A 23,714-nucleotide genomic window follows, 5' to 3' on the forward strand; every position below is an offset into this window, starting at 1 on the left:
GGTTTCTCGAGAACAAGATAAACCTAGAAATTGCGGTATCGGCAACTGAGTGTAAAGATGCTGACAGAGATGTCCTAATAAATATATGATGCTTTAGTGACATGTTAAAGTTGTTTGAATTTTTTGACTGAAGGTGGTAAAGCGTCCCATATTTTTAGCACCGCATAACCGCGATAGCCGCTGGCCACATGCATTAGGAGTAGTATGGTACGTGACATAGCTTCATATTTAAGAAGCCTAAGGAATGTGTCCCCTTGAGTGGTTCCTACTAGCGGTTTTTACCTCATGCTGAAGTAGAGCGGAAGTGCTTCGTTCCGAGAGTGACGAAGCATCCACGGACCATCCGAAAGCTCGTGGTAGCATGTCACTGCGTTCAAATAGCGCGCCAACGAAAGCGTTCGCATTAATGCCAACTCCTCTCGTCCATAAACCCCACAAATCGCACAAGATGTCGCCACCGCTCCGCAAGATGCGGGGTAAGGCGCCATTCGACGTCACAAAACGCCTTTTTTGTTTGGAGTCGGAACTTATCTCCGAGTTATCGAAAGGCTCCTACTCCCCTTCGGTGAGTGTTTTCGTATTGCCCCATTGCAGCGAAAAAGAGGCGCCTCAGGCGACTGCCTAAAAGAGGCCCGAGTTCAACTTTGGGATGGCCTAGCCCCCGAGCGATTAGACACGAGCAGTAGGTCACGGCTCGGAGAGCAGCTCGGATATTCGGGCGCCAGATAGAGCCCAATGATTACGCACGCGGGTTCAACTAGAGTCGCGAAAATTCCCCTAAGATGTCGCCACCTGCCGAACCAAACTTGCACGAACCTTGTTGTCGGTGGGTACAGTCTACGCCTTCTCGCTCCTGTGGCCGTCTACGAGCGGTAGAAGTCTCGCGCAGGTACGTGCGTACTACGCATCAACGATGGCTTCAAAACAACTCGTGTTCGGAAACGCTTCGGACATGCGCTCCTCGCTTTTATGAACGTTCGAACGTGCCCGGGGGTGTTTCCCGCGTGTGCGTGTGTGTATGGAACAGCACCAATGCACGTGCGTGTGTGTTTATGTTACTGCTGCCCGCGCGTTGTTGTACACCATCGTTTGTTTGGATCGTCGGTCTGCCTCGGTCTCGCGTTTCCGCTAAACGGTGAAGCATTTCTAAGGTAGACCGTATCCGGAGAGCAAGTTCGTCTGCTTCTTGCGCAGTAGTTGCCGTGACGTCATAAAGACGCCGACCTCTGATTGGTTCTGGTGGAAGGATAGCGAATCGACCTCGAAGCAAGCTGCCTTGAGGTCTACCCACTGTTCTTCAATCAGAACCAATCGGAGCCCGGCGTCCCTACGTCACCAAAACCCCTGAAAAGAAAAATAATAATAAAGCAGACGAACTTGCGTTCCACATACGTTGTGTCGTCTTTGCGCGTTTGCTCTCACGCAAAACACACACTGAACGAAAAAGTGCACGATCGCGGCGCACTCACTGTACCCGGGTGGTTGGACGGATGTCAATGGCTATATGCCCTTTGTAACGGCTGGTAGCTTGCGCCACCTAGCTAGCCTAAGTGAATTCCAGTTCTTTTGGCGCTGGTTGATTGGGCTTCGTCGAGTCGTAGCGTCGGCTGCCGTCAGTGTTAGCGCGAAGCAGAGTATAGGCTGCCGCCGAAACGGGTGTGCACCCGTCCGTCGCAGCTTATTGGATAAATTTATCCGGAAAATAAAACAAATCGGCAGCGACCTTTACCTTTAAATTTCTGTAATGCACAAAATACGTTATGCGGAATCGCTGAGGGAATTGCTGTGTCACGTGACGCGTATTTCCCCGCTAAATTTAGCGGGGAACTGAATTGGTCTGTATGTCCCGTGATGTCAGGTCACGTGACCTCAATTTTCCCGCTAAATTTAGCCGATTCCCGTATAGGTCTCGGGCGGGGTTGTAAAGTACCTAGGTACGAGTAACTGGAAATCGGTATCTAGGTACTTTTGTTGTACCTGAGGTTAATTGGTGGCGGAGTGGCTTCTAGATGGTGCTCATTTTTGAAAAGGGTACATTATGTGACAATTCTGTTTAGAGAAAAATAACGAAGGACGTTTGCAAATCCCTGTAACGCGAAATTAGAGCGCAGCTCTTGAGGGTGAGGAGAAAGGGTACGGAGGGCAGGGTATGCCCCTCCTCCTCTTTCATACCCTCTCTTCCTCCTCCATCATACCAACTCATCCTCCCACAGTTTTCCCGTTAAATTTAGCTGAAAAATTCCCGCCACGTGACCTCAACAGCAATTCAATTCTCCGCTAAATTTAGTGGGGAATTGAATTGCTTTTGAGGTCACGTGACGTCAATTTTCCCGATAAATCTAGCGGAGAAACTGAATTTCCCCACTAAATTTAGCGGCAAAACTGAATCGGCGTTGAGGTCACGTGACGTCAATTTTCCCGCAAAATTTAGCGGGAAATAGTATTGCTGTTAAGGAATTGTAGCCCCGTGACGTTAATTTCCCGCTAAATATAGCGGAGACAACTCCTCGAACCTATTTTATCTAAACGCAGTGTTCACTAATTAGAAGAAAATTTACTGTATAAGCATCAGCAGGAGTTTTTGCGGAGTCTACCAACGCTCACGCCGCTGCTTGAATGTAAGCATGAGTTTGCGTATGTTATAAACGAACGTGGTCAAGTTGATGTGATGTGTAGGGACATGTCAAATGCTTTGACCGTGTTCCGCTTGACAAATTGCTTGAATGGCTACGTAATTGTACTGAATCGGAGGTTGTGAATATGGATACGTTAATATTAAGGTGAACGAATGCAGTATGTCAGTTATAACAATGTATGCTCTCCCCCATTGGAAGTCTATTCAGGAGTACCCTAAGGTTCGGTTTGAGGACCTCTCTTATTTAGCTTGTGTTAATAACGTAGCTTCGAATCTGCCTTCTTCTGTACATTTTAAACATTTCGAGGATGACAGTACGATTTTCCTAAAATTAGGGCAGTTCGCGGTCAAGAGTTACTAAATGCGTCTTTGGCGGTAATCAGCTCAGTGTGTGCTACAAGGGGCATGGCTATTAATTTTAACAAGACAGTGTTCCGTAGCATTACGAACATGAAAAAATTGTTAGATTTTCATTATATTATAGGGAACACAAAATTTGCCAAAGTAGATGAAGTTACGTGCCACACAAATAGAAAGAGTTGAGAACCTTGCCCTACCATTTATCTTCCCGGAATATAGGCGTACCTCGTCCTTTACTGCAGTGAGAGCTGAGGCGGAGCTGAGTGGCCTTAAAAACAGAAGAATCATTTGTAGATTGAAAAAAAAGTAGATTGAAAGAATTATTCGTTGTTGTAAACGCACTGACAAAAGCTGATTCTACAAAATATGTGTTGCGTTCGACAACCCGTTCCCAATGAGCGAGCAACGCCAAAACAATTGCACCGTATCAGTACAAGAACGATGTGTTAAAATATTCATTATTTTGCAGAAAATTAATTGAGTGGAACGCTCTGCTAGTAGACCTTGTCACTTGTTCCAGCCATGAGCTGGTCAGAGTCCAATGAACTGTTTTTTTTTAATTAAGTACTGGATGTAAAAACTATGCGCAGGCACTTCGAATTCCCGGCGTACGCTTCACCCGCACAGAGCGCTTGATTGTGTATTTATAATGTGTTTTTACGTTTCCTCTCCCGCGTAGACCGGAAGGCCCGCAGTATGGTAAATAAATAGAATAAATAGAAACTGAATTCGTTCGTAGGTGACGTGACACCAAGTCATGGGACGGAAATTTAGCGGGGAATGGAATTTGTGTTGAGGTCACCTGACGTCAATTTTCCCGCTAAATTTAGCCTGATTACGAAGACGGCCAAGCCGACTCCACAAAACCCGGAAACTAGCGCCTAAGGACTGCGCTCAAGAAAAGAAAAAAAGAAATGATTCGAAGACGGCACCACGTTGAGGAGGACAGAGAGCGCCGAGCTGAACGAATTTCCGAAGGCCGTGTTCCAAAATTTACTCGATCTTACTCCAGGGTGAGGGTTTGGTGCCTTGGCGTTCCAAAACTTACCCGCGTTCAGCGCTTTTCAATCTGTCTGGTCACGTGATACGACCCGCCGGAGTAACTCGGATCCATTTGGTTTATATTTGGAACACCGCCGAACAGATGCAGAGAATTACGAATGGCTCTTGGTAGCGCGTTATAGTCACTATTGAATTAATAATTGGATAATGCACAAAATGTCCCCTCCACGCAAAAAAATAAATAAATAAATAAATAAAAAGAATTAGCAGTGGTTTTTTTTTTTCATTTTACAAAAATAAAGTATGCATTAGAAAACGATCGTATTTCTCACAAATGTAGCCATAGCGGTCGAAATCAGATGCCAAAGTTTCCAAGCTAACCATTACCTTATTAAAAAGTTATAAACAATTTTCTGAAATTTCCAATTGGAAAATGGCGGCAAATGGACCTCTCAAACTCGTGGAGCTGAATGGCGGTTACCGAATACTGTTGAAGACGGGCACCATCTTCCCATGGAAAGTTTTCGAAAGTTGCCTAAAACTTTTGACTGAGGTAGCGGATAGTTCTGAAACCTTAACATGTGGTCTGGATCGCTGGCGCTACATTTCGGCGCAGAATGAGCGTTCGGCTGTGGATAGTTTCTTTTTGCGGTAAAACAAAAAACAAAAAAAAAAAAGAAATAAACGAGGTAATTCTTTCTTCTCTTTCTTTTTCGGAAATCCTTTTCCGCTCTCTCTAAAAAAGGAAAGGAAAAGAAAAAAAACATCTTGTGCATTGCATTTCAGATAAATAAATGCCTATTTAACTGTACAACATTGTTCTGTCCAGTGCACCTTCTGAACATATATGACTGGGATCAAAATTGTTTTTGAGAATCTTCAGAAATCACTAACTCCTATCATTTTTATGACTTGGAGGCCGTCGTCGAGCTCAAAAATTACGCTTTTGCTACAGTCGCGAGGCTGGCAAAAGGAAATTAGCAATTACATAAAATAAAATAAAAAAAAGAGTTGTGGGTCTGTCGAAGCTCGATGCATTTTAGGGACTTCCAAATGCGAAGCATTCATTTCAAACTTTCCTAAATCTGAGTCGCTTCGGTTTTTTCGTTGTGCCCAGCAAGTTTGTAATTGGAACTGTATGTTCGCTTCACTTAGCTAAAAATATATATTTTTGCGGGAATCTTAAGAACTTCCTCATTTGAAGCATCCCATTGACGGCGATAAAGACGGTACCGATCTTGTCTCAGTGCGACGCTCAACTTTTACACGGAAAGTTGATCCCATCTTCGGTGACACGCCCGGTACGCGTATCGCGCGATATCATCCAGGGCGCTGCGTTAACTCCGATATCAGTTATTTTTAGGTTTTGCTCCCGTCGAAAAGATAGGTTATCATGCCGCTGGAAGCAAAAGCTTCGAATAACAAGGCTCAGTAACAATAGGAACACGTCGCGCGCGCAGGTACAGAGAGATTGGCCTACGAAACAACTGGTTTCGGAAGTCTTGAACGCATCCACACGCTCTACATATCCACGAATCCGTGAGTGTGTGTTTGTGTGTGATATATACGTTCATTGCTTCGCATGTGGCTCGGATGTGCAGGTCTTTATCGATACATGTGTGATTTTTGACGTGTTTATTTGTCTCCGTATCTTAAGTCTACACGGTGTTCCATGGACGTGCGTGTGAAAGTAAAAAATAAAAAGACTTCGGAATGATTTCTCGAGTTCGGCAGACATCGCTACACGAATATGCAAAATTATGATTTTCAATGAATGACCGAATATGTAGGAATTATATCTTAAAAGGTTTGCCCTACTTGGCCCGTATCGAGATGAGCAAACTTTCACACCGTGGCTCGCCTTTTCAAAAACCACGCGACACTTAAAAAGTGAAATAAAGAAAAGTGCCATTGGCACAATTGGCTTTGGAAGGTTCGCAGCCCCCGCCTGCGGTGCAGACTGGCACCACGTACACGGCTCAGCTGGGTTCGGCCGGAAACGGGGCGCTACACTTGAAACGGGTGACCAGATTCTGTCCTGTACAAGTTGCATTCACGGGCTCTGAAGTGTAGACTTTTCTTTTATTTTTGTTAAGCTTGAGATATTTTTTTGAGATCTGTGAAAACTGCACTAATCTGCTCCTGGAAAGGTAGGTTCAACGGCCAGGGCGACATTATATAGGGGGATAATCGTCGCGGTATGTCTGACATTCATCTAAATTTGATGAGGCTTAGCAAGTTTCCAATTGGGACTATGTGCTTATCTTCACGAACAAAAAATTTAAGTAACGAATGTTTAGTTAATTATTGTACTTATCTTGGTGACGGACCCCCCAATATATGTCCCCTCGGAGGTATAAAAAAGCTCGCACAGACTGCGTTGCTGGAGTTTTTTGCGATTTTTTCAAAAGCAGCATTTAACCCCCCCCCCCCCCCAAAAAAAAAAAAAAGAAAAAAAAACGCTATAATTTTTTTACCGTAAAAAATGTATCACGCTGCTTACCTAATTTTGTTGCAGGACGTCGTTCTCAATGATGAGCTTGTTATCGGAGAAGGCACTGTTTTTCTGGGACTGGCGGTGGCTGACGACTGGCTTGGTGTTCCTGCTCTCGTATCACGTGGTGCGCTTTTATCGCAAAGTATCCAAGTACCCCAAGGGACCTTTTCCGCTGCCCCTGGTCGGAAATATATTGAGTGAGTAATTTGTTATTATCCCCGAGCGAAAATAAATGTCGGTAGACAGAGAATTCCTATCGTCACTGGCAGCCAGTGCTGTAAGCGTTACCGAAGAAACGCAAAGAAATACGTGTCTCGTTACCCGCGAATAAAAGGAACGCGTTAACGACTTACGTTACTTCAAATTACAATGAACGTGATACCGCTACCGTTACAGATAAAAAGTAAGGCACGTTACTTTTGCGTTAGCTTACATTTCTTCATCAGTTAAAACGTTTTTACTATTTTAAAGTTACATGTACGCATAAGCACCATATTTCAAGAAACTTATGTTCATGCAAAAGCTGAACACGCATACCTTATCTTTTGTTGCGAATTCACCTGGGGAAAGAGAGAAAGCAATTTTAAGGGGTGTGGGATGAGTGCAAGGATTCGTGTGACTTGACGCCTAGAAACGCGATAAAAATGAAGGTTACTTTTTTAAGGTTTAGGAGGATCTGGTGAGTAAAGGCTCTGTTATACTCCGACGTAACGCGCGCGCAGGCGAACGCTGGCTGAAGTCGGCTACGTCACGTCAGTCACGCCGCGCGCGTCAAAAATTCGCTCTCTTTATACTCCGGCGGCCCTGGCGACTCCCGCGGCTGTGCGTCGGTGGGCCGCCGGCGTGGCGCATGCGCAGAGTCTGACTATGAGGGCGCGTTTCCTGCGATAGTGCGCCATTTCCGGTTCCTTTTCGTTTCGAATAGCAGACGAGAATTCTCGCGCTTCTTGTACGCCAAGTTCGAGCGATGGCGTGGACGTACCTTGCACGACGAAAACTCGGGCTTGCACTGTTGGTGCACTACCTGCGCCGGAAGCGTAGGCGGTCAATGTACATGCGGTACATCTTTGACAGGCGCACGGTCTACGGTACTCAATCTTACTCGTGTCGTAGACACACGGGTGAGGACGAATTCCCTCGATCAGCTTCTCGACGATCGAGTCCACTCTTCGAACATGACGCCACACGGAGTGGTGCTCCCGTCGTCTGCTATTGCTCGTATTCGCCTCGAGGGCTACCGGGAGCCAGCGCGTGATGCATCCTGGTCCGGCGCCGGCCGCGTCAGCGACGCCAAACCAGGATGCATCACGCGCTGGCTCCCAGTAGACCTCGAGCAAAGCAGACGACAGGAGCACCACTCCGTATGGCGTCATGTTTGAAGAATCGGACTCGGTCGGGTCGAGAATCTGATCGAGGGAATTTGTCCTCACCCGTGCGTCTACGACACGAGGAAGCTTGAGTACCGTAGACCGTGCGCTTGTCAAAGATGTACCGTATGCACATTGACCGCCTACGCTTGCGGCGCAGGTGGTGCACCAACAGTGCAAGCGCGAGTTTTCGTCGTGCAAGGTACGTCCACGCCTTCCCTCGAACTTGGCGCCCAAGAAGCGCGAGCATTTTCGTCTGCTATTTGAAACAAAAAGGAACCGGAAGTGGCGCACTCTCGCAGGAAACGTGCCCTCGTAGTCAGGTTCTGCGCATGCGCCACGCCGGCGGCCTACCGACGCACAGTTGCGGGAGTCGCCAGGGCCGCCGGAGTGTAAAGAGGGTGAATTTTTGACGCGCGCGGCGTGACTGACGTGACGTAGCCGACTTCAGCCAGCGTTCGCCTGCGCGCGCGTTACGTCGGAGTATAACAGAGCCTTTAACGTAAGTGCGTTACCGGCTACTGGAAATAAGTAACGTGAGCACGTTATGTGTTACGCTTTTGAGATGTAACGAGTACGTTACTACGTTCCAGTGTGACATTGAACCGACTACGCGCCGAGAACGAATAGAAAAAGTTTTCACGAGACGAGATTCGCTCATAACGCAGCTTAAAGTCGCCTGGGTTATACACACTCCAGCAAAGCTTGTGCGCGTATACTTTCCCCGCAAAGTGCTCGGAAGATCTCATGGCTGAAATGGATACACCAACATTCTGTTTACAAACAGAATGTTGGTGTTTCGCTTTGATCGCACCAGGTGTGAGCAGAAAAAAAATTCGAGAGGAGCGTCTTCTGCGCATGCGCGGCGCTGACAGCAGCGCCACCGTAGTGGTGTCACGTGAGAGAGTCTAGTTGGCGCACAGAGGGAGCTGGGCTAACGACGGAGCTGAAAATACGCATGCGAAGAGCCAGTTCGTCCGCTTCTTTTTTTGCAAGGGTTGAGATTACGTCAGAATAACGAGCTCTGATTGGCTGTGATTGAAGGATAGAGGGTGCACCTCAAAGCAAGCTCCCTTAAGGCCTACCCCGGCTTCCCTCAATCAGAACCGATCGGAGATCGTTATTCTGACGTAACCTCAACCCCTGCAAAAAAGAAGCGGGCTGTGACAGAGCGCACCAGGTTTTACGTGCTTCATTCATGCCCAATGTACCGTCGCAGTCTGCCTTTTTTTTTTTTCTGGGTGCAAATTTATTTTTAGCTTCGTCGTCCTCCGAGTTCCTTTCCGTAGGTTGCGGCGATTGGCTTTTCTGAGGGATCTGCCGGCAGTCTTGGGTAGTAACGCGTTACTGTAACTTAGTTACTTTTTAGTAACTTGTAACTGTAACGCGTTACTTTTCAAAAATGTAACTTGTAACTGTAGATCTATTACTTTTTGTCAGGTAACGATGAAGGTAACGACGTTACTTTTGCGGTTACTTTCCAGTTTCTTTCTCAATAATCTATCATTGAACGAGTACAATCTAGCTATTTCTTGCACTTCCCAAATTGTTTTTTCCGACATTTCGAGTGTTAAGTTGGCCTTGCGCAAACTTGTGAATACGTTCTTTCTCGCGAGTCACGACCCGAATATAGCCACACGTAGATCTAATGGAGCAAAAAAATATCGAGTGATCCTTACGCACGCGCTTGTACTTTGTGACTGAACACTGACATCTTAGTATCTTGAAGCACTAGCTATGTTGCGGCCTTTCTTTTTTCTGCGCAAACGTTTTTTGATCGGGTGAATCAACCTGAAAACAACAATACACGTGGAGGGCACCTGGCATGTTTCGTATTTTAACTAGCGTTACTACTACGAAATGCGCATGTTGCGTACCTTCATTTGCGCCACGATTCTGGCGTGGTGTCAACAGTCGAGACAAAATTTATTGCTGTTTGCGCGGGGTTTGTTTCTGGCTTGCCGTGTACGAACTAAATATGTCCAGCGTCTATATATGAACCCAGCGCAACCATCAACGAGGCAGCAATGTGCTAGTTCTACTAAGTTTAGCGCATTTGTATTGGGTCCGCGTTCGCACCCGCGCAATTCCTTCCAGCGCGCCACTTAAGCGCCTGTTCAACAAAGGCAGGGATATGTTCGCCATCAAACGAAGGCAACTTTCAGACACTAATTTCAAGAATCAACTGCTGCTAAGTTGCAGCATAAAGTAAAAAGCGCACTTTTTATTTTATGCAATAAAACTTGGTGCGGGGCGTTTTCTAGTTTTTCCCAAATTTTTGTCTTAGAGAAAAGTAACTGAAAAGTAACGTCGTTACTTTTTAGAAGTAACTGTAACTGTAACGAGTTACTCTTGTTGCGGTAACTGTAACGGTAACTTCGATACTTTTTTAAAGTAACTGTAACTGTAACGAATTACTTTTTAAAAGTAACTTACCCAAGACTGTCTGCCGGACAGTAGATGCAGCGAGGTTGTTGAGGTGCGAGAGGCAATCAATGCCAGATATATGCATATCTGTGTCCCTATCTCAGCGCAGCGCAAAACAACGGCTCCGAAAAATACATTTGCTGAATACGTCTTTCAGAATCGTTTCGACGTTCGAGAAAAACCATCCAAGCCAAGTAACCTACTATGTAAAGCCAGGTCTGAAAACAAAACTCGCTTCGATTGTTATATAACCAATGCCTGTTCGAGAACTAGGAACAATGCACTTGTTGGTGAGCGCGTTGGTAATGAAGTAACTTTAGAAAAAAGATTCTCAAGTTACGTAAGAAGAATGATTAAAATTAAAGTTAATGCGCGTATTATTACTCAGTTGTCATTATTAGAAATGTGGTAAACTACCGGATGTATCCCTTCCCCCCCCCAAAAAAAAAAAAAAAAATTGCAATGTTTTTATTCGCTGCAAAATTAAATCTTAGCGCTAGCGGTCCGAACCATAAGCCAAAGTTTCAGAACTAACCATCGTGTTATTAGAGAGTTTCAGGGAACCGTTTCTGCACGTCCGGTAGGGTACGAGGGGCCCTCCGGTTCGAACTGCGCATGCGCTGCCACAGAAGACTCGCACATGCGCAGTTCGTACCGGAGGGTACATCGTACTTTATCGGCTGTGCTAAAGCGGTTCCCTGAAACTCTCTATTCAAAAGTAACACGAGATTTTTCTGAAATTTTTAATGGGAAAAGAGTGGCCGACGGATCTCTCGAATGCGTGCAACTGAGCAATCGAAATTTGCAGAAGATAATTTCTGACTTCTGATTGAAATAACGCTTTCTTCGGCAACTTTGGGATGTGGTTCGAACGGCAAGCGCTATCACTGGGTGGAGAATGAGCGTTCGTCAATACGTAGTTTGTTTTTACATTCGGAACGATGGTACACCTGAGCTGCTTAGGTTTCGACACTCCCTTTGTTTCTTAAGCTCTGAGTTACTATAAAGTAGTTTTACGTAAAGAAATGCTAGCAAAAAAACAGCATTACGTGGAAGTATAATACAGCACGCATTGAAATTGTTACCACGCGTCCGCGTTCTGGCCGATGACGCAAAGCCTTAGTGTTTGAGGGAACGCGCTCAGCAGCTGAAGAGTGGCATATAAAACAAAACGAGGAGCGTAGGAACAAAAATAAAATCATGTCCATCGTGCTGAATTTCGGTACGCAGATGGCATTTTTGAACGAGGTACTTTTTTTTTATACAATTCTAATTGGCATGAGTGGTTGGAATGGGTAGAGCGGTTGTTGTTTGTTTGTTTTCTAGAAAAAGAAAAACATTTTTTTTTCGGCCCGCGCAAGTAAACTACGGATCGCAAGAAGCTGATACTGTGGCAGTGGATGCCAGCGGTTGGGATGGAAGGCAAAAGTTTGAGAACATGACGTTTTCTGGATCTAGGGTTAAAAGTGAAAGAACAAATTTCTTCATGAGGTGAAGTCCACGTATGCCTAATATCGGTTAAAAAAATACTTTGCAGCAAAGAAAAAAACAAAACAAAAACAAAAAAGTTGTTTTCTTTCTGTATTTTTTTCCCTGAAATACATTCTAAAAAGCACCCGCAATGTATCTTTTTTTTTTTTTGGTTTTGGTGAAATTAGGTTTAGGGTGACATTGGCTTTGAGAACTCTGATATGTTCATTTTATCTTTGGGTCTACGTAATGCCATGTTGTCAAACTTTCGCGTTCTATCCCAAGCGCTAGCGTCACATTCACAGGGAGTTTTAACTTTCTGTGATGCGTAGTTCATTAAAGATGTTTAAGGAACCGGAATAAAACACGGTTGATAGACCAAACGATCGGTACCTCGGATCGGGAGATCCGACTACCGTTTTCCATGAAACGGCTTTTAGAGAACCGTGTTTGCAGACGGTTAGACAGCCTCAAGTAAGAATGTGTTCAACTGCTCGCCCGCGATATATGTTTATGGGCGTCATTTAATTGCAAAAATTTGCTGCGGGTCTAAGGGGATGCTGGTGGCTTTTCGAGGTAACTCCGGTTATAAACAACCCTAGAGATGCTTGAATATTTTGCTCGAAGAATAAGAAAACTTTTTTTTACAGAGCAAATTCTTTTCGGTATGATAAGTATTTATTTAAACGCAAAAAAGGGCATACTCTGCCATCTATAACGCCGCCATTAAATTGGAAAGGCTCTCTTTAGTTTGAGTTGAACAAACTCTTACTTGAGGTCCTTTACAGACGATCGGTGCAGGTCGCGCCCCCTGGTAGCCGAAATGCGCAATGGCTTCGTAAGGTGGGTAAAGAGGATGCATTATTTCTGAGGGGAGGAGTGTTTTGTAATTTAAGAAAAAAAAAAACTGAAGGAAAAACATTTCCCCTTTTCGAAAATAGCTTAAAGTCAAATTTGTGGAACTAACCCTATTTTGTCTCGTTTTGCAAGTATGGGAGTGCTAAATGTGGCGGCGGCGTTGCCACCACATTTAGCAGTTCGTCTGCTAAAGGAGCAGACAATCTTCGCGGCAATCATGACACTGAAACGTTTTGATGATGAGTTGAATTGGTTTTATTTGGAAACTTAGAAAAAGTCCTTAGAAAAAACCACGAATGCTTTCATTCACGTTTGAGGCTTCGGCAAGCCTCTTCGGTCAGCGATACTGCCGTTGTATAAACGAGTCAACGCTCTTCTGATGTCAGCCGCTTTGACCACACGATCACAGCTTACGGTACGGACAGCTGGACTACGGTAAGGGAGCAGTGACCTCACGCATGCGTAGTTCATACCGGATTGCCGATCGTATCGTATCGTTTGTGCAGAAACGGTTCCCTAAAACTTCGTATTAACGCAAGCAGAAAAAAAAAGACGGTTATTGTTTCTTTCTTTTTAAAGACGCCCGGTAATCTGGGTAAATGTAGTCCAGCACCAGTACTCGTCCATTGACTTTGCAGAAGAGTTCACAGTGTAAAGGTTTGCCTACTGCTCTACTCTTGTGCCACTAGGCCTACGAAGTGAGACGCAGCTCTTCAAGAAGGTCGAAGAGTGGTCCAGAAAGCATGGAGACCCGTTCACACTGTGGATGGGAGAGAAGCCGATGGTGATGCTCTCTTCGTACCCGGTGATAAAGGAAGCATTTATCGACAAGAGGCACGAATTCTCCGGACGCATCCAGTTGAAACTGGGTTAGTGAACAGCAATGACTGGTCTGGCTAGGGAAGTACTCTCTATAGCTTCCATTATTTGAGTTGAGCTGCTTTGATTTTGCAGCTGCGCTCCGGCTGCGGGGAAACCATGGCATCGTGTTCGAGGACTACAATCCGACGTGGAAAGCACTCAGAAAATTTGCCCTGATCGCCGTCAGGTGCGAGTAAATGAAAAAAACTAAAATGATATGAGGTTGATCGTGGGACATAGACGTCTCAGTGGAGTGGGAATTTTTGAGGATATGGTGTTAAGTACTTGAGAATATATCGTGCCATTAGTACTCTTCATTTTCTACCAAATGTCTAACGCAGTATAAAAGATCTCAAAGCGAACTGTATGAGCATAAACTAAGTGGTATAGACTGGGAATAGTTTGCATAATTGTCACCTTCGATTCAATACGCAAAAAAGTGTAAAGTTTAGCTATATGTTCGTACAAATTCGGTTGGTATTTTAAAAGGCCACATTTCGCGTAAAAGATAGACCTAACTGTAATTATGAAGGGCTTAATCAAGTATAAGCCGCTAGAAAATCAGTAACCACAAATTTTAATGAAAAAGCGCACTGATGCAGATATTAATGCGCTCTGATGAAGGGGACAGAGTGATTGAGAATACAAATTGCACGAAGAAAAATGAGAACTAGAAGAAGCGCGCAGAACGAGAAGTCGACATACTTTATTCTTTTCCCCATGCGCTATTGTTGTTTTCGTATGAAACAGTTTCTCTAATAAGTAAATGGTTTCACTGTTGTTTTTGATATACTTTGTGTGCTTTGCAGTGCCTTGTACTAATTTTTAATATTTTCTGTCCAAGTTACTTGTCTCGAAACACCTATTCTCTTTTAGTGAATTTAACGTGACTCGGTATGGCTTGACTTCCAACAGGAAATACGCAATGAATGAATCCCTGGAAACCCTCTGCGCGGGAGTGGTCGATGCATACGTGGAATCTTTGAAGAAGGGAGACAATACAGTTGACTGCAAGGACTCATTTATGTTCATCATATTCAACATCATCGGCACATCTGTCTTCGGAACAAAGTACGATGTGGTCGCTTGGTCTCTGTTGTTTGACTTTTTTAACCAAATGGGAATGCTGGTGAGCGTGTGGCTCTTTAAGAGCTGTCCCGCCTAACGAATTACGTACGACACGAGCGTAACCTAAATGCGGGATATCAATAAAAATCCAAGGTACCAAACTGGAGACTAGAATTAAAAAAAGAGGTTCATTCTTATACTGGGATTAGGAAGAAGCATCGCTTTAACCAGAACTTGTTGAGCATTCAAAACTGCTTGAACCGTTTTTTTCGGTGGTGAATTTAACTCGTGTTAGGCTTAATCTTATTAGGGGTGATTGCAAAACACCTAGTTGGGTAAACCAATATTTTTCGATCACCCGAAATGAGCGAAACGTCTTTGAAGGCATGGAATTCTTTTGAGTGGAACCCTTTATTCACTAATAGTTATTCCTATGTCAGTTGATAAATTGCTCCGCTAAATTTAGCCAACTCAAATCCTTGACTTCATGCCACTTCCGTGGCGTCGCTCTCATCATTTCGCATGCCCAGACAGTTTATTTCCACAGAATTGGGTTTCCGCGCACACCCAGTGTGTGCAAACGAGGGCTTGTTTTTAAACGCCGTGTTGGTGTGTGCTTCCGCGCTACATTTAGGACTCCAATAGACGTCACATGACGATTCCGTTTTCCCGCAAAACTAGAGCGGAAATTGGCAAAATGTTAAGGTTCTTTTTTCAATCACCATAACGACTGTGTTCTGCTAATGAAATAGAAGCGATCGTTTTTTAAATACTACATTCTATGGGGCCTCGTATACAAATTTGATGGCTATTTGTTTTATAACAGCCAAGAAGAAAGGTACAAGCAGGCACTTTTTTGTTTCAGGTTTGAGAAAGAAGGCCCTGAACTGGCTCGGCTAAAAGAGATTAACGAGGCTTTCTCCGAGGAGGCACCCAATGGCCTCCCTAGCGACGTCGTACCCTGGCTCGGCATTTTATACCGTAAACGAGAAAAGAAGATTGAGCGCTTATTCGCCGAGTTCATTGATATACTCGAGGGTCTATATACAAGGGCTTTAGAGTCCTATGTCCCAGGTACGTTAGTTTTTTTTTAAAGGTACTTCTAAGGCTGTGGTTTCCCTCGTTAATTCTATCAATGATTATTCGAAGGAAAGTTGATCTCAATAGGACTGTAGAAGTCTGCGCTCTAAAAAGAGCTTCTGAGTTAACTCACCCGCAGAAAATCGGCCAAACACGGCAAACGATTCAAGATTCCAGCAAACGCTGGAGTTCAGAATACGATTAGATCTAAGAATGCGATGCACACAGGAGCAATGAGTATGATACTTCACTTTCTCATTGTTTCTGAGTAGATCAAAATTTTGGGTGTATAATTGTATTCTGAGCGCCGACCTTCGCTGGGATGTTCCAATTGTTCAACGTAATTTGTATCTCTCTGTGTTCGGCTAAACAGTGAACTCATACCTTCAGTAGAGTCTGCACTTATATTTAATATAACAATCGTAGCGTTGTAATCTTAGGAACATCTGAATTAATTGGGAATATTAAAAAAAAATAAAAACCACTGAGTATGCTCACGTAAAGTGCTTGGCCCGTGGCTTTGAGATAATGACTCGGATCATGTATAATCAAAATGGCAGAAGCAAGACGAAAAGCTGGTCTGGTGCACTTGATGAACAGAATGAACAGAACAGCGCACACAAAGACAAGGACAGAGAAAAGGAACATGCAGGACACACAAGCGCTGTTCATCATGTCATCATACCAACTCGCCCAACTTACTACACTTCTGGTGCACTTACGTGTTTAAATAACATCGAAAATTATGAAAAAAAGAAACAAGCGACTCCGGCGTCGAACAGTCATTATTAGTTTACCCCTTTCGGACCGTGTCGGATTCGTATCTTTATATAGAAAATTAAATTAATAATTTCATATGCATTGTACGAGTCTGCAAACTCAGTGTTATGGGATAGAGCGCGTGCCGAATGTCTCGAAGGATGGGTAAAAAGAAACTACACATGGCAGTGCTAGGAAGTGCGCAGACTATTAACGTCCTTCAAACCTGGGTGATAAAGCAGGTTGAGTGACAATTTTGACACAAAGAACAACGCAGTGGTTTGTAGGATCATCACTATGTGCTCACTGGCGTTTTAAACCTGTTTTGAGCTTTTTATCTCACTCAGGACGGGCGACCGGTTCCGGCGCTGAACACGCAGGCTCATATATCAATATAATGGAGACGTTGTTGCATCATGCAAAGGAACTTCATTTTTAGAAAGTTGGAGTTATCTGTACGAGCAAAAACATTGGATTTCACCAGCTGCAGCGACGTCCTGAGTGCCCCAATTGGCTTCACGTAAAAAAGTTGTAGTATTCACTCTTTTACCCTGTTCAACCCCACGCTGATATTGCGGTGGAAGCTACGGGCTCGCCGAATCGATCTACCGCCTTCATTTTATTACTAGGCTCGGCTGTCTTTTCGTGGGTATAAGTGGAATGACGAGGCGAAAGGTGGACTGTAGAAGGCTCTTGGGCTAGTTGGTGATCCATGTTTTAGCGCTCTGTGTTGTTCGTTTCTTTTACTTGTCTGTTGATTTTAGCGATGGAGCAGACGATGTCGCAGACGACGTAGCAGACGATGGTGCTCATCCGGGCTACCTAGGGGGCGCTGGGCGGATCTACTAGTGATGACGTTTAGAGGAGGAAACGCGCAGGCCTTGTCTTCTGGATGCTATTGGCCGAACACTTCGTGAGAACGGCCTATTTCTGTGTTCGGTCATGGTTCCAATTGGAATGTCAGGAGGAAAAAGTTTTGTTTTAAGTCAATGTAGATCACCCCAGCACGCTCAAGTCTTTAACTTTCAGGAACCATACAAAACTTCGCGCAGTCGATGTTGGTGGCCCGAGAAGAGGCCATCGGGCAAGAGAAGGGTGATGCGCAATACCTCACCGAAGGAAACATGATCCAGGTTCTTTTCGACATTTTTGCTGGTAAGACCGCTCCCGCCATTTTCCTGACACTGAGTATTTTTTTTTTTTTAGTACCATAGCATCTTTATGATTACGAAACCGTGAATTCATGTGCGTCCATTCGTCGCGGTTGGAGTCTAAAATGGGCGGAAAGTATTTTTCGGTTGAAAGAAAAACCTGAATTATAGAAGCAATGCGCCGTGACGTCTCCGTGTCACATGACGTCACCGCTCCATTCTGCTCAATTTTACGCACCATTGTTGGCTTTTTACGCAATTCCTAACCGCTCCATCGGCTACAAGCGCACTCATGCCGAATACGCCTAGAAATGTGGATGGTTACGTAAATGGGAAAACTTGACGCCTATACGATCTTCAAACCTCTGCGCTTCTACTTTTCCGGAAAGCATTGGGAGAGCCTATCACTGCGATCTACACAAAAACTTGTGCCAATCGAAATGCCGAGTGTTTATTTAGATCTCAAATCAAGGTCTGCGAGGTTGAGCTGTTCACGAGACCATGAATTAATACCTCATGGGATCTGTCACCTGGTGGAACTCAGTTTTATGTGTTAACCTATTTTCGGCATCCTAATTTTTTTCTAAAACTTTCTCGTTGCTATAAGCCCTGTTACTATGAATACCCCGCTATACCGGCTGTTTCTAAGAAGGCCGGTATAGCGGTATACCTAAAAATAGAGAGGTCGAGAAGAAAGAAAAGGACCAATCCAGTGGTTTTCGGTGACGCCCAGCAAGTTTCTTATGGGTAGCATATGTTTATTTTCACTTAGTAAAAAGTTAAGGCTGCTAGAGATAATAATTTGGCAAATGCTTTTCTTTTTTTAAATCCTAGATGTCCGCCGCGGCTGGCAATTTGCTCACGAAAAGGGTTTATTATTTTCCTCAACCATCTTAGTTCTAGAAAATGTTTAAGTCACTAGTGGAAACACCCGGTATGGACGACATTTTCGAAGATAAATTGGGGAAATAAATGCTTTTCTTCTTATTATAAACTGTTTGCATAAGAACGCTTTTTTTCTTAAAAGGGGGGGGGGGGGGGGTGAAGCTGTTTGTAGTAGTTAGACATCACCGTATTACTTTGATTTGTTCTTAGAGTGGTGCGCGAGGGAGGAGATAAATTAAAAATGAAGAGTGTATGCATTGCGCCGAATTTTGTGAGCGCTATCTGTGGCAACGCAGAAGCCCATGTTGCACATAACGAATTTGTTCAGAGATAGTTTAATTCCACTTCCACATTTTCAGGTGGAACAGAGACGACCATCGGAACACTGCAGTGGCTGTGTCTGAAAATGACTCGAGAGCCGGAGATTCAGCTGAAAATTCAGAAGGAGATCGAAGACAACCTTGGTACGACGCCTTCAAATATTTTTTATTTCCTTGCCTTATTTGTAGTAATTTTATCGATCGGAGACTATCAAAATAATATTTTGTCTCTACGTAACAGCTTTCACAGAGGCTCACCCTTGGGCAAACGTGAAGCAAAGAAACACGTTTTTTTTTTTATTATTTGCGATAATTGAATAAAAATGTTTGCAGTTTTTAGCGCTTCATCTCCTATTCATAAATGTGGAGCTAGTTTTGATATAGCTTCTATTTTATGTTCTAGATAAAATGCACATGCACAAAAAACATCTTCCGCTCAATTCTTTTGGTGACCTGGTTGTTGTGGGCAGACAACCAGACAGAATTACTCGAGAAATAGTCGAAACATTTTTTATTTCTTCGTTGGCAGGCATATGTGTCAGTGAGCCATTGGTAGCGTTATCCGAGATGGAGATAATAATAATAATAATAATAATAATACTTTTATTGAATGAAAAAATAGCATGTACAGATTCAGGCCTACCGAAGCCTCATCGGGCTTGAAAGGTAGTGCCTGGCAGACAGTGACAAAATAAAGCAATGACAGTAAAACACAAAAACCCCACATAGATAAATCAAGCTATGACACACACAGAAAAGAAATCTTTATACAATTCTATTTCTGAGCGCTTTTTCCAGTTTGTATTTTGTACTAGCACAAAAAACACTCATAGGAAGCTTGTTAAAATACGAGGGAACATAGTAACGGCGCATGCGTTCGCCATATCTTGTGCTGCACCGAGGTAGACAGTAACTTTTTTTGGCCTTAGGCAACGGGCTGGGGCATAAGGTACTTTAAAAGAACTATTCCAGAAATGACGGAAAACTACAGTTTCTATCAACAGAGAGTCGAAATCCGGAAAGCATAATGCTCTAAATACGTCAGTATCTTTGTCAAGACTTAAATCATAAGAAATAACTTTTAACAAAGAACGCAAAATTGAATTGATTCTTATTTTCCATCGAAGGGCACAGTGGCCGTACACAGTTATTCCATAACGAAGCACACTATAGCCCAAGGCATGAATGATAACCTTACGAACGGATAATGGCATAACGTATCTAACACTGTACATCAAACAAGACACCGCGCGAAGCTTCTTACAGATATGAGCGAGCTGGGAATTCCAGGCAAGATCGCTATCAAAAATCAAACCAAGGTATTTAACTGTAGATGTGTAATTCACAGGGGTACACGCGCAATTAAGACAATTAGACGTGTGCAAAAAAAGCGGAGAAGTGAGACTGACTCGTTTTAATGGGCTATGAAAACAATTTAGTTGAGTTTTTGTCGTATTAATAGAAATTAAATTTGCATCAAACCAGTCCATTGGCCTATTTGCCGCATTTTGAAGCAAAGAGATTGCGTGCAAATACTTAGAAGCGCAGGCTACAATTACAGTATCGTCCGCATATTGAAATATTGAAGTGGGCACGGTACTAGAAAGATCGTTCACATAAATATTAAATAATAAAGGACTAAGTACTGAACCCTGCGGAACACCAGCTTTAATTATCGAGAAGTTACTTCGAAATTGTTCAATCGAAACACATTGGCGCCTATCCTGAAGAAAATTTTGTAACAGCAATAAAAAGGAACCGCGAAATCCCACCATTGACAGCTTATTTAGCAACAGACGGCGACATACACTATCGAATGCCTTACTGACGTCTAGAAATAACGCGCACGCGACTTGATTCCGCTCAAACGACGAGTTCAGCAAATCAGAAGAATCTTCAAGTAACATTTGAGTGCCTCGACCTTGCACGAAACCGTACTGAGAGGGCGACATAATACGATGCTTATCCAAAAAGCGTGTCATGACCAAGCACAAGTGTTTTTCTAACAGCTGAGCAATACAAGGTAAAATTGAAATCGGGCGATAATTTTCCATATTATTTCGCGCTCCAGCTTTGAAAAGCGGGATAACGATTGCCGTTTTCAATTTTAAGGGAATGACTCCACTATAAATGATACCGTTTAAAATTGATAGTAAATAGCGTACCCTTTGATCTAACATCAGTGTCAATTCGGAAGGCGATATCTCTGCGGCCTTTGGTTGCTCGACAGGCGTGCGTTTTAGCCTGTTTGTGTGTAATCTGTTTAACCATTTTCCTAGGTTTCCTTTTCACTAAATCAATTTCAGTTGTGAGTCAGCCGTCGTCCTGTCGTGTTCGTTTCTTGTTCTTCGTCTCTGTTTGCTGAGAATGTTTCCCCTCGTGTTTAACTCTTACCAACCAGCCCCATTTAAAGCCCGACTTCAAAATATTTTAAAGTTGCAAAAACGCAATTTCCGAAGGATTAACACAATTTTTTTAAAGTTTAGAAATATAAAAACATTAATCTTAGTAAAACTTTGATATTTTCATTCTACGTATTCTAAAGCTTATGACAGCGAAAGGACACCATTAAAAGCAAAAACATGTTGTGCTCAACTGTAAAAATGCCCCCCCCCCCCAAAAAAAAAAAAAAAAAATCGTTCGAGTATTACTATATATGTGTAGCGATACTCTTTCGCGACGGAAAAAAAATAACTTTTTGTTATTTTTTGTTATAAATATTTTAGGCTACAAATTTATGACCGAGAGGAGATGGCTAGGCCTATATCTCAAAATAATTGGGATCGCGGGCGACGTCACAATTTGAAGCGCGCACGCGAACATCGCTCATATGTATGCGTTTCTGTCATGAACATATTCGGTTCTTATTTCTCTATATATAATACTTTAGGATGTAAGAATAAATCAAGCTAAAACCCGAAATCACACGAATTTTGCAAAACATTGCTGTTTTGGGGCGCAGCTCTTAGGCGCCCGTTTCCGTGTTTCGCGGCGTCGCCGTAACCGCGCTAAATTTAGCGGGAAAATTGACGTCACGTGACCTCAACACCAATTTTAGTCCCCGCTAAATTTAGCGGGGGAATCGAATTGCTGTTGACGTCACGTGACGTCAATATTCCCGCAAAGTCTAGCGGAGAAATTGAATTTGTTCATAAGTTACGTTTCACCAAATCATGTGACGTCATTTTTCCCGCGAAATTTAGCGGGGAAACTGATTTGCTGTTTAGCTCAGGTGACGTAAATGTTTCAGCGATATTTGGCGGGGAGACTATGGGAGGAGAGGAGGGTATGGAGGAGGAGGGGAGGGTGCGCAGGAGAAGGAGGGGCATACCCTCCACTCCGTATCCTCCCCTCCAAGTCCTTTAGAGCTGCGCTCTAATTTAGCATTACAGAGATTTGTAAAAGTCTAATCCTTTTTGTCAACTAAATATTAAATTTAACTTGAAAGTCGTCAGTATACGCCACTTGTACGGAAGCACAATTTCTCTCATTTAAGGGAAAGAAACGACCGTGCCGAAGTGTTTTGTTTCCTTTAAAATGAGTGAGTCTAGAAACTTTGTCGAATGTACAGCGCCATGCAAAGGCTTCTTCGACAGTTTGAATGATTTGCTGAATACATTTCTGAATGTATCGAGCTTTTTGTACTGAGGTGGCCGAAGAACGGGCAATAATGTCATAAATCTTGTAGTGAACCAGCTTAACAAAAAAAAAAAGAATATTAGAACTAAAACTTGAAATATATACAACGTCCGTCAGAAATAAAGAAGACAAAAATGGAAGGCGCCTGATTGGCGCCACAGTCGACAGATGGAGGCTGTTCTCCGCGTCGACAGGTGGCCTTCGGCGGCGAAGTCACCGCGTACCGTATTTTTCGGCGGTAGTAGCTTCGGTGATGACGCCACTGTCGTCATGGGCTCGTGTTCGGAGGTTTCCTTCCCCGCTAAGGCCCCTTACCCAGCGTAGAATAACCGGAGGCTGCCCGTCGGAACACCGCCCGAAAACGTCGGCGAAACCTCTTTCGTCCTCTGGCACTCCTCGTACCCGGGAGGAAACCTCCAATCGCTCGTTCGAAGCTAAGCGCGCCGATGAAGATGACCGAACACCCCAACACAAGTGCGCATAAAAGTTAAAGACAAGAAAACAGGCGCAGTAACAACCAGTGAGTGAAAAGCGAAGGACGACATGTACCCGAAACTAATTGCCGAAAAACACGAACCACCACGTCTGTTTCGTTTTTTTTTTCTCATTTTCTCATTATTTTGTAAATTTCATTCGTAAAATAAAATGATCGTACACTTGTAATTCTGCAGAGAAAGCAGGGGCCTAAGTTTAGAAACGTCGTCTGCTATCGCCGAGGACGAAGAAAACGCCCGTCGTGGCCGCCTACTAGGGAGCCGGTGTTGAAGGCAGGGTCCATCTCGGAGCATGGGGAGCGCTTTGCTATTTCCTGGAGGACGCCTCTTCAGCGGAGATTGGTCGGAGGTGCGCATGCGCTGAGATTTCGCGCGGCGACGAGGAAAGCAGTCGGGAGGGCGCAGACGACGATCAACTCTTTCGGGATCTGCCCTCTCAGCTCCTATCGCGAAATTTATTTATGCATTTATTCTTTATTTAGACCAGAAGTCTGGGAAGTTGGAGCAAAAGGGCGACCAAAGCTCCCTGACAAGGCTCCTGTCCCCGTTACAGCGCTACAGCAGCAGTACAACAACATGCATAATTACAGACATACAACGTAGGGTGCACTTGTAACAATAAGCTAACGTCAAAATAAAAAAAAAAAGAAATGCGGCCCATAAATTACGTGACTTCGATCGAGCAGTGGAACAATCTCTGTGCTTACAATCTGAAGTGCCGTCATCTGACCGCGGTTCCGCCAACCAGACGCCTTTCTTGTTTGAGCAGACGTAAGCCGTAGGTAAGGATTTCAAGTTTTAGATTTCTAAATTCTTACCCGGGTGATTTAGTTCATTGAGA

At 43.9% G+C, this 23,714-nt stretch overlaps 1 protein-coding gene across 2 annotated transcripts in view; it reads left to right on the forward strand.

Moving 5' to 3' along the window:
* The first annotated feature begins 459 nt into the window (after window positions 1-459).
* Window positions 460-23,714, forward strand: part of LOC8038217 (cytochrome P450 2K6) — a 29,012-nt gene continuing 5,757 nt past the window's right edge. The window contains exons 1-8 of one of the 2 annotated variants that reach the window (XM_040214074.3): window positions 460-565; window positions 6,516-6,691; window positions 13,306-13,485; window positions 13,571-13,664; window positions 14,393-14,548; window positions 15,411-15,619; window positions 17,414-17,539; window positions 18,780-18,884. In XM_040214074.3, the coding sequence (XP_040070008.1) occupies window positions 6,529-6,691; window positions 13,306-13,485; window positions 13,571-13,664; window positions 14,393-14,548; window positions 15,411-15,619; window positions 17,414-17,539; window positions 18,780-18,884 (1,033 nt within the window). In that variant the 5' untranslated portion in view covers window positions 460-565; window positions 6,516-6,528. Of the gene's footprint in view, window positions 566-5,427; window positions 5,537-6,515; window positions 6,692-13,305; window positions 13,486-13,570; window positions 13,665-14,392; window positions 14,549-15,410; window positions 15,620-17,413; window positions 17,540-18,779; window positions 18,885-23,714 lie in introns of those variants that run through there. The other variant, XM_029989307.4, reaches the window with a different exon arrangement.

Source organism: Ixodes scapularis, unplaced genomic scaffold (assembly GCF_016920785.2).
Source record: "Ixodes scapularis isolate PalLabHiFi unplaced genomic scaffold, ASM1692078v2 PGA_scaffold11__112_contigs__length_91849675, whole genome shotgun sequence".
NCBI classification, from domain to species: domain Eukaryota; kingdom Metazoa; phylum Arthropoda; class Arachnida; order Ixodida; family Ixodidae; genus Ixodes; species Ixodes scapularis.